Source organism: Mustela nivalis (assembly GCF_964662115.1).
Source record: "Mustela nivalis genome assembly, chromosome: 18".
NCBI classification, from domain to species: Eukaryota; Metazoa; Chordata; class Mammalia; order Carnivora; family Mustelidae; genus Mustela; species Mustela nivalis.
Window position 1 is genome coordinate 18,335,652 of NC_139037.1, and position 15,188 is coordinate 18,350,839.

The 15,188-nt window shown below is 47.3% G+C and overlaps 1 protein-coding gene across 6 annotated transcripts; it reads right to left on the bottom strand.

The window, feature by feature from the left end:
* Positions 1–21: 21 nt before the first annotated feature.
* Positions 22–8,540, bottom strand: PDP2 (pyruvate dehydrogenase phosphatase catalytic subunit 2). Of its 6 annotated transcripts, none has more exons than XM_082711977.1 (3): positions 8,400–8,540; positions 7,020–7,156; positions 22–5,018 (listed from the first exon to the last, which is right to left on the bottom strand). In XM_082711977.1, exon 3 carries the CDS (start codon positions 4,962–4,964, stop codon positions 3,369–3,371), a length of 1,596 nt encoding a protein of 531 aa, XP_082568103.1. In that variant the 5' UTR covers positions 4,965–5,018; positions 7,020–7,156; positions 8,400–8,540; the 3' UTR covers positions 22–3,368. The 6 variants fall into 6 exon arrangements, with proteins under 6 accessions (XP_082568103.1, XP_082568104.1, XP_082568105.1 ...); XM_082711978.1 differs by having other exon boundaries at positions 7,020–7,202; positions 8,400–8,504; XM_082711979.1 differs by having other exon boundaries at positions 7,020–7,217; positions 8,400–8,497.
* Between the last annotated feature and the right edge of the window lie 6,648 nt (positions 8,541–15,188).

The window sequence follows — 15,188 nt, forward strand, 5'->3', positions numbered from 1 at the left end:
TTCAAACCAAAAGACACCAAATTTCATTTAGCCTCTTTTATTGACAAGTTTCATTTAAATATCTCTAACAGTTAGAAAATCCATGTCCAATAAGAACATTGCTATACATCTTAAAATACAAATGTCAGTAAATATGAAAGAACAGGGTTAATCATTTTTCCAAGTCAATGCTTGATAAGAATTATTTTCCAGGAAGCACGTTACACAGCAGGTGCCCCAGGTATAAGGGACAGAGGCTCAGCCAGCTCAAGAGATGATGGCACAGCAGCACACGTTCCCGCTCAGTGATAAGCCAGGCAGTCGACATGATGACAGCAGCACCAGTCTTCATAGCCCAGCTCCAAAGCTACACCAGGGTTTTTTTCTGCCAGGGGAAGGAGTCATGTTGAGACAAATGCACCACTTTAAAATGAAACTACGATGGCTCCATTCCAGGATCCTCTGGTTTAATCTGGGAAGCAGAGTTCTCCCAAGAGCTGTCAAGTGAAGATAGGTTACCAGGAACTGAGAGACCAAAGAGTCAAGCCAGACTCGTTCTGAACACATTTTCTTGTTCCATACAATTCATTATTCTCTTCTTTAGTTGACTCAAGTTCAAGCTGTTTCTATTGCACTGACGTACACAAGGTGCAACTTAGTTGTGTCTAAACTGAACTTTTACCCATTGTGTCTGATGCAAACCATCTTTTAGGCCAATCCGACTTCTGGGAAAACTGTTTATATATTAACATACCTCAAAGTTCACATTTTCATTTTAACAAATCAGCTTTTTAAAAAATAACAAATTAGCTTGACTGTTACAAATACTATGTAAGAAAAACTGAATCTAAGTAACTTGACTTAGCATTCTAATTTGAATCTAGAATGATACCATCTTCTCTATTTTGACCAATCCCCGGAATCAGCAGGGTTGTATTATTTATACATAAAACAATATCTAAATTATGCCAATATTACCAAAGCCTCTTACCTAAACTATGATGCAATTTAAAGAACCAAAGCATAATGTATTCAAGTTACATCCAAAATATTAAATGGTCCATCTTATTTCTTAGTTCATTTTAGATGTCTCAAAATTGAAAGCTTCACATAAAAGAAATGATAAATGCTCTGGAAGACTGACAAGTACCACCAACCCCCTCTCAAATTCCAGTGTCCTCCAGCAATAGCCTATGTTGCCTCGGAAAGGCCAGTGACACCAGAAGTTGGGTTGGGGACATAGACATGCTGGGGCTTAACCAGGAGGCTCTCCTTGGAGCATTCAGCTGAGAGAGCCTGAGAGAGTTCACTGTGGAAAAAGGCAGACAACAATTCAGCCTTTTTTCCACTTCAATATACCGACTAGAAAGCGGGCAATATATTAGGCAGAGAGAGAACACAGATATGCTTGGAGAAGCAGGCAGGAAGTCTGTGTCCTCTCAGCTGTCCCATGAGTTACTGCATCAGATGTATTTTGTGACCCACGCTAGGCTCCCAAATGGGATTCAGACAGTCAGAAATATGGTAAATGCCCGGAGGTGGGCCAGGGTTGAGCTGGCATCAAGAACAAAGGATGACAGACAAGCAGTCTTCAGCTCCAGCAACAAACCTTCCTGCAAGCACAATAGCAGTGATTCATGTTTCATTTCTCAATTAGGATGTAGGAGATCAAAAGGAACACTAATGGTTTTGAAATAGAATGACCAAGCCTGAAGCACTGAGTAGAGATGAAGCCCCTGTCACCAAAAAGTTACACTGGAAAGCAGACAGAGGAATGTCTCCCAGCTAGAAGTCCCCAACACATGAATGAATGTCACTGGGACATGAAAAGTCAAACTCTCTTTTCTTTCAGTGGATGGCACAAGATGGAGACGAAGAGAGGGTTCAACCAACGTAGTGCGGGAAGACAGAATGGTCAGCTTTGTGGGATTATATGTGTGTTTCTGTTTAGGGACACACTTCCTGTTGTTTAAATGCCACCGCAATTCACGAGAACATGAAATTCGTTCCCCGAGAAAGGAGGCACGTACCTTCATTTGAAATAAACACGAAGACTGTGCCGCCCACAGAAGTCATTACGGGTCACATTTTTATTTTTGCCCCAACTCCTATACTAAATATGGTCTGCTCCCCAAGGAGCAGCTGAGGCCGTTCAGCCCACAGTCTCCAGGCAAGTGTCCTGTCTGACCAATCTCACTCCTCCCACTTGCCTCCTGCCTTTCAGGAGGTGATCAGGCAGCCTTCAGTTAGTGACTTCTCAAATCCTTTGTGTTTTCACAGTCCAGGCTCAGGTCTAGTCTTAAGTACAAAATCCATAGCACGTGCCAGTCCTGCCCACTGACTTGTCCCAACTATCATGGTACATAATCACATCTTCTCCTTCCCTGCAACCCTCTGGAGAGGGAGCCTTCCTCCTGGACAGCACTGCGCAGTCAGCAGCTGCAGAGCGAGGCAGTCAGCAGAACAGAGGTAGGAGGATTAGGTGGAATTCACAGAAGAATGTTTGAGAGGTATAATCAGAAAGGCTAAGTGCTCTCAATTAACCTGCCCAGAGGCTAAGCCCGGAGGGTATTTTATTAATGCAGGGAAGGCCAGGAATTAAGGCTTAGACAGAAGTTACCTCCTAGTATGGCTCAAAGGTTCAAGGGGTGAGACACAGCAGAAGGGCTCGCCAGATGCACAAGTGAATTCAGCTGGTAGAGGCCTACCCACCCTCACCCCTCTTGGCTGAAAACCAAGACGAATCATTCCAAGCATGCTTACAAACAGGCCCGTTTGCAACTCTGAGGACTCGGTTTTAGGCCAACCTAAAACACAATGAGGGTGTAGCATCACATAATGTTTTCACAAGTAGAGTCACACAAAAAAGTTCGAATGTTGCATAGAAAAGTATTCTAAAATATGCTTTGTAAACCTAGGTCTTAGTAATTTAAAAATAAAAACTAAACAAAACCTTCCTTCATAGTCTAGCTGTCCACGACTGTGAACTGAGGAAAACTGCCAAGTGTGCTGATTTTGCGGCATAACCTCAGAAAATCCTGAAGTTCTTCACATTCTCAGAACGATGATTAAACTTACCCTCGGAAGGCTCAGGCTGACAGTTTAACAAGAGTGTCTTTATAAAAGGGCTTTGGCTATGGGCCCAAGCCCATATGCTCTCCATGCCCTGCCCTCTCTGCATAGAAAAGGTGACCAAAACACTCGGGGACATGAAATCACTGCTACTGTTTTTAAACCAAGGCTAGTTTTTTTCTGCTCACGTTAGTCTATTTTTAAGCAAGCTACATCTGCCTGCCTTTTTAAGAGTAAGGTCTGAAGAGCCAGCTTAAGGATAAATGAAAAATGTCTTAGCAAAGCATTTAAGTTAACGTTGGCCAGACGGGAGCCTCTCAACCCCCCCTGTAATAGGCATCTATTGAGTCTGAGTTAAAATACACCACCGTGACAGTGATGTCATCCCTGTACATCCTCGCCAAATCCTCTGGCAACGTCAGCATCGCTGTCAGCCGCTCAGGCTCCATCTCCCCGTACTCATTGGTCCCTATGGCGTGTCTGATCAGACGTGTGGCCGCGTTTTGGTCGGCTGCGTGGAGCCCCTGGGCTTTCCTCTGCAGCAGCAGGCTCTGCATGAGTCCCAGGTTGGCAGGTCTCTGGGCCAGGTCTGGCTTGTGCCGACCTGCTTCGGCCAGGTGCTCCACCACCAGCCTCACCACTTCCTCGTTGCCCAGCACGTCCCACAGACCATCTGAGGCCAGCACGAGAAACTTATCCTGGGGTCTCAGCCGGTGGTAGGTGACCTCAGGCTTGGCAGTCAGGTAGGGGGGAGTATAGTAATGTGGGGGGGTAAACTGGTAAATATTAAGGGCCTCGGTGTCAAAGCCCCTCTCCAGGACACTGTGCTGCAGCTCTTTACTCCACTTCAGCTGGACATCCCCAAAGGCCCTGCAGGGCATGAGGACGCCCAGCAGCCTGTGGTCCACGATGACTGTCCTGTCCTCTGACTCAGGGTGCTCCCTCTTCAGCCGCGACAGCTCGGCCGGGTTCCAGGCATTATGGTCGCAGGTGAGGGGTAGACAAGACCACATGCCAGTGTCCTCCTGGACCCCAAGGATGGCCCGACAGTCACCAGCGTTTGCCACATGCAAGTGAACTCCATCCACGTGGGCCATGCAAGCTGTTGCTCCAGAGAAGGCGACCTGGAGTGAAAGGTTCCTTGTCATCTCATCTTCCAAGGGGGCCTGGACTTCCAGTGAGATGTCAGAATCCAGTCTCTGGAAGGAATGAGTTAATGCTTCCTTAATGTTGAGTCCCATTTCCATGTGCAGGTCAAGCAGCTCCTGCCAGTAGACACGGAGGTGATCGAGGTGCACGGACGTGACATCCTTGTAGATACTGTCCCCTGGGCGCTTGAGCCAATGCAGGATGGGCAGCAGGGGCTTCATGCTTTCCACAGCTCCCTCCATCCGCTCCAGGGTCTGCTGGGACATCAGTGACACGGCCACATAGTAGAAGAGCCTCTCACTCACTGCTTGAGCACACGCATGGCCACCGTGTCCGTCAAAGATGCCAAACATCAGACCATTGGTCTGTAGGCAGGTAGCGATACCTCGACGGTCTTCCACCGGGGAATTGGCAGCCAGCTGGTTGCTCTCAAACCGTAACACCGAATTTGGGACTCCACTGACGAGGTCAAGAATCTTGTGGGCTGACTCGCCGGCTCGCAGAACTTCATTTACCTGCTGAGGGCTGAGCTGCAACTGAAAGTCATCTTCCTCTGTTGATGTGTGTCTGGAGGCTTTCTGCAGAGCGAAGCCACTGCACGGGACACTGCTTTTTCTGGTGCCTGGTAGGTAGGAAAAGAGTCTCCACCTTGCTTCATTTCCATTTGAGGCCCACCTTGAATATAAACGTTTGCCCCCCTGTAATGTTGCAATGCCGCTCCTCGCAGAATTTTTTAAGATCCAGAAGGGCAAAGTACTTGGCATTATGAAACTATACCAGCAAATGTGTTCCTTCAGCAAAAGGGGCTTTCTTTAGACCTGAAAATTAAAGAGTCGAAGAAAGCTCAAATTCAATTTCTTAAAAACAATGACTTCTGGGGGTGTCTGGGTGGCTCAGTAGGTTGGGGCCTCTGCCTTCGGCTCAGGTCATGATCCCAGGATCCTGGAATCGAGTCCCACATCGGGCTCTCTGCTCAGCAGGGAGCCTGCTTCCCCCTCTCTCTGCCTGTCTCTCTGTCTACTTGTGATCTCTGTCAAATAAATAAATAAATAAATAAAATCTTAAAACAAACAAACAATGACTTCTGAAAACATGTGCTACCATCCTGAACAAATGCAGTTTAAGATAAACTTCAAAAGAGTTGACTAAATTCAAAATACATAAGTAAGTTGCCCTACCTCCCATTACAACACATAAGTAACATTCCAGAAAGTGGAGAAAACGGAGTTTTTATATGCTCTCCACTCTTAGAGAGCCACTGAAGGCTTCCCCACGGGCTCATTCATTCCTCACAACTGACGCAAGATACCTGCTTTTCCACTGTTCTATAAGCTCCATGAAATCAGGAACCCAGGTTCCCTTACTCACCAGTGGCTTTCCAGGGCCCAGCCCTACACAAGGAACACAACAGGCCCTCAACTACTGGTCGACATGGCATTGCCAAAGGCCCAAAAGCAAACCAGGTATGACATGAGCTCTCTAACATCAGATACACTGCTTCACTTGACTAAGCTCCAGCTGTCTGACAGTGGGATGAGAACACCAGCCTCATGAGGTTTTTTTTGAGGATTTAATGAAATATGACTCTTCTGCTCCAAAAAGGTAGTTATTACTTTTATCATTAGGTGACTCCTCTAATCATTCTGTATACATTTTTATATAGTTGAAACCACAATGTACACTGTGGTTTTCTTTTTAAAAGTATTTTATTCACAATAAATTTCATGCATGTGCAATACCCCATTTTGGCATAAACAATCTCAATTTACTTAACTGTTCTCCACTGTTGTAGATTCAGAGGTCGTTTCCATTGGCTAACATTTATGGAACACCAAACGGCACTGTGTTGCACACCAACCTTTTCCCTACTTAGGTTTTAACCTACTTATTTCCCGAAGGCCAGAATCAGTAGGTCAGAGGGTGTAGATTTGTATTGCCAAACTGATTTCCAAAAGATTCACATGCCTCCCCAAGGACACGAAAGGAACAGTTTCCTAGCAGCTTCAACAGACTCTGATGGCATTTTTTCTTAGACCAAAAAAACCACAAAAAACAAAAAACAAACAAACAAACCAAAAAAACCCCTGCTCTATTTTATTTTCTCAGATGACCTAAGAGGAGCGTTTCCCACGTGTTTTCGGATTTTGTTCAGAAGACCAGCCCTCCACAAGTTTGTCTGTTGAGGCACGGGGAGCTTACAGAACTAAGGATCGTCCTCCTCCCCTCAGCCCACCCCGCTGAACGTGGGGCCGGGGCGGTAGGTCAAGGAGTACAGAGGGCTCCTGGCACCTCCCACCCCTCCGGGGCCCTACAGAGAAACCAGGCAACGCTTTCCAGCCCAAGAAGGTCCGCCGCAGCAGGGATCCAAACAATTTCGCGCCCCTCAAAAAATCAAACAGGTCCCAAGTTCAAGTCTCTGACCCACAGCCTCATAAAGAAGAGTTCGGGCTCTTCTTTAGAGTCCACCAAGCCCGATCTCCTTCAAGCCCGCACCGGCCACGTCCCTGAGCCCCAGCTTCAGCCTGCCAAACAGGCAAATTCAGTCGAGGCGCCTAGCTCACAGGGGTGCTCCAAGAGCTAAAGCAGCTCGTGCGGTGCCCGGGTCCGAAGCCAAGGGTCTTTGGCAAGTCCGCGAGCCCACGTGGCGCGTGCGCGCGGTGGGGTGACCGTCGCTGCGGGTCCGCCCCCTCACCTCATCTCACCTCCGCTCTCCACCTCATCACCTGATCCAATCTTGCGGGCCGGGGTGAGCCAGGCGCAGGCGACACCCAGGGGTTTGGAGGAAGAGTCCGCATCCCACGATCGCCCCCCTTCCTTACCTCGGACCTTCGCTCTCCTCTCACCAGCTTGCGCCACCACCGCCGCCGGGTCCGTCCCGTCAGTTCCGCGCCTGCGCACAGTGCCGCGGCTGCCACTCCTCCAGCCTCACCTCCTTGAAGCGGCCCCTTGTGCAGATCTAGATGGAGAAGGAAGCATCCTCTCGCCGGCTCTTATTGGTTCACCTGCGGAGGCGGGCTCTTGACGGACGGAGAAATTGTCCAATAGCCGAGGAGGACAAGGGGGCGGGCAGGGCGGGATGGACCAAATCCGGTTCCTCCCCACCCATCCCCACCAGTCTCCTGGGCTCTGAATGGTGAGGGGGCTGAGCGTCTGGCTGGAACCCCACCGCTTTACCTCCCACACTCTGCACACCCCAAACCGAGAAGCCTCTCCAGTTCCTTACTCTTGTTAATAATACCTCACGGCTTCCTCTCCATTGCTTTGCCGACTGGTCCAGACCCCTCTCCCAGGCACCGCAGCCTTATGTTCAGTCACTTGTACACCTCCTTCTGGAGGCGGTAGATACGCCTTCCTGCCAAGCCTGTGCTTGCTCTCCTGCCCTAACCTACAGTAATGGGCCCACTGTCTTCCCAGATGGCCTAAACCAGAAGCCTGGGAGTCTTTTTTTTTTTTTTTTTTTTGCTTTAAAGATTTATTGATTTTTATTAGAGAGAGAGAGAGGTAGCGGGAGAGGGGAGGAAGAGAATCCTAAGCAGACTCCCGCTGAACGCGGAAACCTAACTGGGACTGGATCTCAGGACCCTGAGAGCATGATCTGAGCCCAAACCCAGACTCGAAGGCTTCACTGACTGAATCACCTGGGTGCCCCTGGAATTCTGGGAGTCTTTACTCTCCCTCTTTCTACCCCCTCTCCTGTCAGTTATCTAATCCTGTTCGCTTTATCTCCCAAGTATCTCTCCAATCCAGGCTTTTGTCTCCAGCGACTTCAGGGCCCTATTCTAATCCTCTCATCTGGCTCCCTGCCTTCCACTTCAATTTAGCAGCTTTTCTAACATAGACTAGACAGTTACCCTTCTAAAACTTAAATTCCTGCTCTGCAGTCTTCATTGGTTCCCTAGGGACCATTGGGCCTTCAAAAGACAATTACATTGGTCTGGTCACTGACAGCTACCCGAAATGGTTAGCAGTTGGTAGGTTGAGAAAGGCTGAGAACCAAGATACCAGATAATGCCTCAGTCCCCTGCCTTGTGGGATTCCGGTTATCCCATTCGCTTACTAATGGATTTACTCAAACTCTTCTACTAACTGTTGTAAAGCAAGTGCAGTCCTTTCCTGGAAGAGAGAAAACTCATGACCAGAGAGGCCACTTAGAGAGCCCTGAGAATGTGTTCTTCAGGAAGGAAGACACGCCAGCTTACCTGGAGAGCCTGGCCAGCCCATGTGGACCCAAGGACGTGTGTGCCATCCGACAGCTCCTGTCAGACTTACTCCTGGTATGACATACTGCCACTCACCCTTGGCCCTTTCCTGAAGTTTTATCTGTAAATCATAATTTGCATAATTTGCATTATCTCTCTTCCTGGATATTGAGAAGACTCGTTCAGACTGAAACTAAAAGTAGCTCCAAGGCATTCTAAAGAAATGGTGCAATTTTATTTTTATTTTTCATATAGATAATTCATTTGGGGTGACAAAGGGTGACACAGCTTAATTACTCCATCTGTAGGTGTTTATGGGTGCCTGAGGTGACTGCTGGAGACACACAGCTGGCTGCCCCCACCACACTTTCCTGAGAAAAATTATAGCATTCTGTTAACTCTGAAACCACAGAATTTTTCTAAGTTACCACACACAACAACAATTCCAAAATAAAAATATGCCCTTGATAATTTTGTGTGCACTGGAACTTTCCTTCAAGGGTTATAGCTAGTAGCTCAGTCACTGACATATGACGGTCAGCCCAAGAACTCCAGCCAGTCTCCTAGTGGTTCTTTGTTTCAAGGCCTTATAAGAAGACAAATGAAGGAAAAGGACTTACTCTCCTTGAGAAGGGAAAAGCAGCAGATCAGCTATTGTTTTCTGAGGAAATGTGAAAATACTTGGCCTCAGTTGTAACGGAGCAAATTAAAATGAGATACTGGTTTTTGTCAGTCAGCCTGACAAACATTAAAACATGGACATGAACAAACATTAAAACACTCATACTGGTGGGGCGCCTGGGTGGCTCAGTGGGTTAAGCCTCTGCCTTCAGCTCAGGTCATGGTCCCAGGGTTGTGGGATCTAGCCCCGCATTGGGCTCTCTGCTCTGCGGGGAGCCTGCTTCCTCTTCTCTCTCTGCCTGCCTCTCTGCCTACTTGTGATCTCTGTCTGTCAAATAAATAAATAAAATCTTTGAAAAAAAAAAAAAAACAACACTCATACTAGTGAGTAGGCATTGCCATCTAGGCAGCTGGGAGTGTAAATTGAGGCTACCCAATGGATAGATCTTTGATCCACTTACTCTACTTCTTTTAATTTATCTTAAAGAGATAGTCAAAGGTAGGGGTGCCTCGGTGGCTCAGTCCGTTAAGCATCTGACTCTTGGTTTCTGCTCAGGTCGTGATCAGAGTAGTGAGATCCAGTCCCAACTTGGTCCCCACACTCAGTGCTCAGTGTGGAGTGGGCTTGAGATTCTTTCCCTTTCCTCTCTCTGCCTCCCCCTCTATCTGTCCCTCTGCTCTTCCCCACATTTGCATGTGTGCTCTCTATCAAATAAGTAAATAAAATCTTAAAAAGAGAGAGAAAGAGAGACAGTCAAAGGTAAACAATACGAATTTTCTTTTTTTTTTTAAAGATTTTATTTATTTATTTGACAGACAGAGATCACAAGTAGGCAGAGAGGCAGGCAGAGAGAGAGGAGGAAGAAGGTTTTCTGCTACGCAGAGAGCCTGATGTGGGGCTCCATCCCAGGACCCTGGGATCATGACCTGAGCTGAAGGCAGAGGCTTTAACCCACTGAGCCACCCAAGCACCCCCAATATGAGTTTTCTACAGTAAACATACATATATATCACTCCATCTGGCCTATCTTGTATAATCAGGGGAAGAAAGGAGGAGGAGGGGGAGGAGAAGAAGGAGCAGCAGCAGCAGCAAAACTGTATTTTAAAAAACAGCCTGACCTGGGTAGGGAGTTAGATATCTTGGATGATTTTGGAGAAATTCCCTGAGTTGCTAGCTACACGGATGAGAGTTTCTATGGAATGTTAGGAAAGCTGGATCTGAGGATAATGTTGTGTCGGGGGAACTGAAATGGTACAGCCATTTTTTTTTTCCCAACTGCCAAAACTATAACGTCTAGGCCTGATAGTTATAACGTCTATAACTATAGATATAGTTATAACGTCTAGGCCTGTGAGAATCTGTAGAAACCTCAGGTATCTTTCTTCTTTGCCAGCAAGTAGATGCACTTATCCATGGAGAGGTTCAGAGGCATCATCGCTCCTCAACACATCTGAATAAACCCAGAAAAACCTTCCCACTGCTCTGAGCACATCTGTGCTCTCAGACAATTGTATCCCAGACTGGTGCCATCCCAAATCAAGTAACTCAGCTTCACCACATTTGTCCAAGCAGGTGGCTTTTCCTGGTGCCATTTTCTCCCAAACTGACCACACACATGGACACGTGTGTGCTTGCACACACACACACACACACACACACACACATACACAGGGACCTCTCTCCTTCAGAGGGAATGGTTAACAATCCATACAGAGTAGCAAACTCAAGGACATATTTAGCAAGTCTTGGGGACACTAGTGACAAAGGCTTGGGAATTTTTTAAAAATGCAAGTCTTGTTTCAGCCCTCTCCTCAAACTTGCTCTGAAGCAACAGACCTCACCAGGTTATCAGGAAGCCTCAAAGTGGTTGTGTTAAGCTCCTAGGTAGTAGAGCCAAAGCTAAAGATTGGCCTTCCCTGGAGGCAGATGGGCAGACAGACCCCTTAGGGGAAAACTCATTTGCTACTTCTGTCTCTTGAAGGCTTTTCCAAACACAGATCAGTCTCTTTTACCTGCTTGGTGGATCAGCTGCACCCAAGGCTGTGATGACCTAGGCCAGAGGTCATCTCCTGTAACCCCAAAACAATCAGTTCCTTGGCCACCACCATCCCACAGTCATCTTGACTCAGACTTATTCACTGGCAGGCCCAGGATTTTCCATCATCCTGGAGTCCTACGCCTGAGGCCCAGCTCTTGCTCCTGTTTGCTGTGTGGTCTTGGGCAGGTCACTTCTTCTCTCTGAGCCTCTGTAGAACTCCTTGTTTGGAAGGGGCAGTTTTGTGGGCCTGGTAGTTGGCACTGGCACTTCAAGTTGCCAGTGACTCATATCTTTTCTTGAAAGTAAGTTTGGAGTGGAGCAGAAGAACCACTCTTGGGGTTTGGAATGGGTAAGAGGAAGCAAGAGGGAGTTGGAAGACAGCCCTGGAGCCCCTCCATGCTTCTCGCTTCTCGTGCCTTCTCTTGTAGCTGCAGGGTATGGAGTAGGCTCCATCAGCAAGCAATGGCCCTGCATCGTGGCCTATGCTACCCTGTGAAATTCTCTAAGAAACTAAGGGTGCCCAGCAGGTGCTCTGTGCTGCTCCTGTGAGGCTCCCACCCCCAAGGCCCTGGAGCACCCCTTTCAGGCCCAGGGGTAATTCCTTGAGAGACAAAGTGACCTAGGCTCAGGGGTGAGGGGGTACAGTGTCACCTGAGCAGGTGTCCCCCCGACATCTAACAAGACACTGAGCGTGGGGTTGGAAAGACCGGGAAGGAGCTATTAGCTAGGACAGAAGAGAACATCAGATGAAAAGCCAGATTACAACTGGGTGTGTGTGTGTGTGTGTCATAATAACAGTTATTTATTTATGTGGTTTTTTTCCTCCTCCTCTTCTTCCCTTTGTGCCTGTATCTTTGCGTGCAGAGAAAAGTTGAACAGCAGGGCCCGCACCTAGCTGTTAACAGTGCTTATCTCTGGGTCATGAAACTTTCATATTTTTTCCTTTTCCATTTGTTTCTTTATACACTTTTTCTTTTCTGACATGCATCACGTTATTTAATAATCAGTAAAATCCCCAATAATGTCTGTCCTACACCCTTACATGTAGGACTGTGAGAGGAGAAGTCACAGTGGGCTGCCTTGGGACAATGGAGGCAGCTGGAGAGAGGGCCAGGGACCCCAAGGCTGTTTTATACAGGGAAATCAGGGAAGGCTCCTCTGATAAGATAGGCTTTGGAGAGAGATCTGAAGGAAGTTAGAGAGTGAGCCTGTCCTATATGGGAGAGAGCATTCCATTGAAGAAAAAACAGCAAGGACAAAGGTCTTGTACTTGAATTTTATGGCCCGGCCTGCCTTCCCCATCTTTAACCCTTGCGCCAGGGCTGGAAAGAACAGGAGAAAGCGTCTCACTTTCTAAAAGTGTGCTTCGTGGAGCAGCATCCTAGAAAAAGCTCCGAGAGATAAAGAGTCCCATCTGTACTACCCACCCCTGGAACAGATTCACAATGACATCGACTTGGTCAAGGCACTGAGAAATAATGCAGTAAAAGGAATTTATCCAACTTTCTTACAGCAATTCTAAATATTTCACCATGGTCCTCTTTTTTGCTATAAATCTAGTCACATCTGGTTATGTACTTTATGAAATGCTCAGATAGTCATTCTTTGAAGAGAAAATGAAGTCCAGAGACCTGAATCGACTTACCCAGGTTCCTAGGGGTCCCACTTTCAGGCTTGTGGCTAAGAAGGCTCCAAGCCTTGCTCTCTGGACTCACAATCAAGCCACTCTTCTAGAAGCTTTTTATCCATGTTTAATAGCCTAAGGGGCCTGTTGGAGCTTCTCTGAAGCCAGAGGAAGAGTTCCCCTGAGGGAAAGACCGTTACTCTCTCCCCATACTGTCATTTTATTTAGTCAATCTTATTATTATTTTTAAGTAAGCTCTAGGCCTAATGTGGAGCTTGAACTCACAATCCCAAGATCAAGAGTCACATGCTCTACTGACTGAGCCAGCAAGACACCCCTTATTTAGGCATCTTTAGGTAAAGACTAATTTAAATTGGGCCTTCATCTCCATGGGTGCTAACGACGTGTGTCCTTTCTGAGCCTGGTCTCTTAGTGCCTTGCAAACACACTCATGGAAAACCAAATATACTTTAATCAGCCAATAGCAACAATCTAAACTTCCACTTTAACACCCTACTTCTTGTAGAAGGTTGAGAACCCACAGACTGTGTAGTTTTTCTTCCCTGCCTAGGGACAGGATGGCACTGTGACCTCAGGGCTCATTTATGAAGTTTTTGAGCATTTTTTATACCTGCTTTTCCAAAAGACAGGAGCCTCTTCTAGCACGAGGTACCCCATGTAATGGGTGGTTTCAGAGGCAGGGCTATGGGTCAGGCAGACATAAGAACCCCAGCACTGCCATCCGTTGGATGCATGACTTGAGCAAGGGACATCAGTCAAATTTAGAGTCTCTGTATCACCATCTGCTCAACGGGGGCAGTCATTCCCATGTTTGTTGCAGGGTCATATCCCTCCTCCTAGCTGTACAGTGACTATGGAATGGGGCAAAAAGGAGTATGTGGGGGTGTTGAAGCAGAGCTGTCCTCCTTTCCTTGGCTCTGGAGCTATTTCTGTCTGAAGAACTAGGACCCATCACTGTAATCAGGGCACCCCCATCCCCAGGCTATGCTGGAGACTGGGTCAAATTTAATTCAGCTTTCTTTTTTCTTTTTTTTCCACACTTAACTCCAGTTTCATGTAACTACCTCCAGGGCAAAGCCCCTGCTGTTCCCCTGCCTGGCATGCCCTCCTCAATCCTCCATACCTTTAGTGAACAGTGGGGCCTTTGCCTCAGGCCTCCATATGCTCTTTTCCCAATAGCCAAGTGGTGCTTGGTGGCACTGACCAGTTTCCTGCTCCACCCTGGACGGGAGTCCCTGGACAGCAGACAAAGCAAGAGCTTAGGGTGCCCAGCAAAGCAGGAGCACAAACAGCAGCAACAATATTTTAAATATTTTAACAAGAGTTACCCCCCCACCTCGCTCCCAAGGTTCTTTCCTAGCATAGCTCGCTAAGAAGCGAGGCTGGGCCCCTCCTGGTGGATATTGACTAGAATGGACTAGTCAATCTAGATCCAGCTACAGCCTCACATGTGGCCACAAGGGGGCGTAAACATACTGCAGGAAGCACCTGAGCATCTCTCACTTCCCAGAGCTGGTGGAGGGAGAGAGGGAGGGAGGGAGGGAGGGAGGGAGGGTGGGTGGGTGTGTGTGTGTGTGTGTGTGTGTGTGTGTGTGTGTGTGTGTGTCTGTCTGTCTGTCTGTCTGTCTGTCTACATGCATACACATCCCTCCACAACACTGTCATCTGTGGGGAGTCTGATTAATGCCTTTCTTTTCTTTTTTTTTTTTTTTAAGATTTTATTTATTTATTTATCAGAGAGAAAGAGAGAGAAAGTAGGCAGAGTGGCAGGCAGAAGCAGAGAGAGAAGCAGGCTCCCTGCTGAGCAGAGAGCCCGATTCAGGACTTGATCCTAAGACCCTGGGATCATGACCTGAGCAGAAGGCTTAATAGACTGAGCCACCCAGGCATTCCCTGACCTAATGCCTTTCAAGGGGCCTAGAGAATGGTGCACAGTCTTGGCTCGGAGGTAGGCCAGTCCTGGCCCCAGCTCCAACCATGTGTCCTAGAGCAAGTGTCTTCATCAATCTGATCCTCAGTGTCTCATCTGCAAAATGGAAATAAGAATGGTACCCACTTCAAAAAGTCATGGGTCAATTAATGAAGGAGTTAATTAAATGAGTCCATTCATTAAAAAGAAGTTAATTCATAGATTGTGTTCACTGGTGGGTCACCCCACATGCACATGGAGCCTGTCTTAGAGGAAATCCAAAGGAAGGTGCCTTAAAATAATTTGTTAGTTAATATTTATTGAAATAAGTGTGAGGAGAGAAATCAGAATTATGTTTACCTTCTTTATAGTTACCTACCACTTTAGTAACATCTTGCACTGTGTTTGTACTTAATTACCAATATGAGGGCCCCATAATCCTTTCAGTGTGTGGCTTAGGTGTAGTCCTTGAGGGGCCCAGAGTAGTTGATAACCAGGAAAGTGTAGGTCCGGTGGCATCCTCTGAGGGAAGAGCTGGGTGAGAGGCAGCAAAGTTCACACGGCGTCTGCAACCC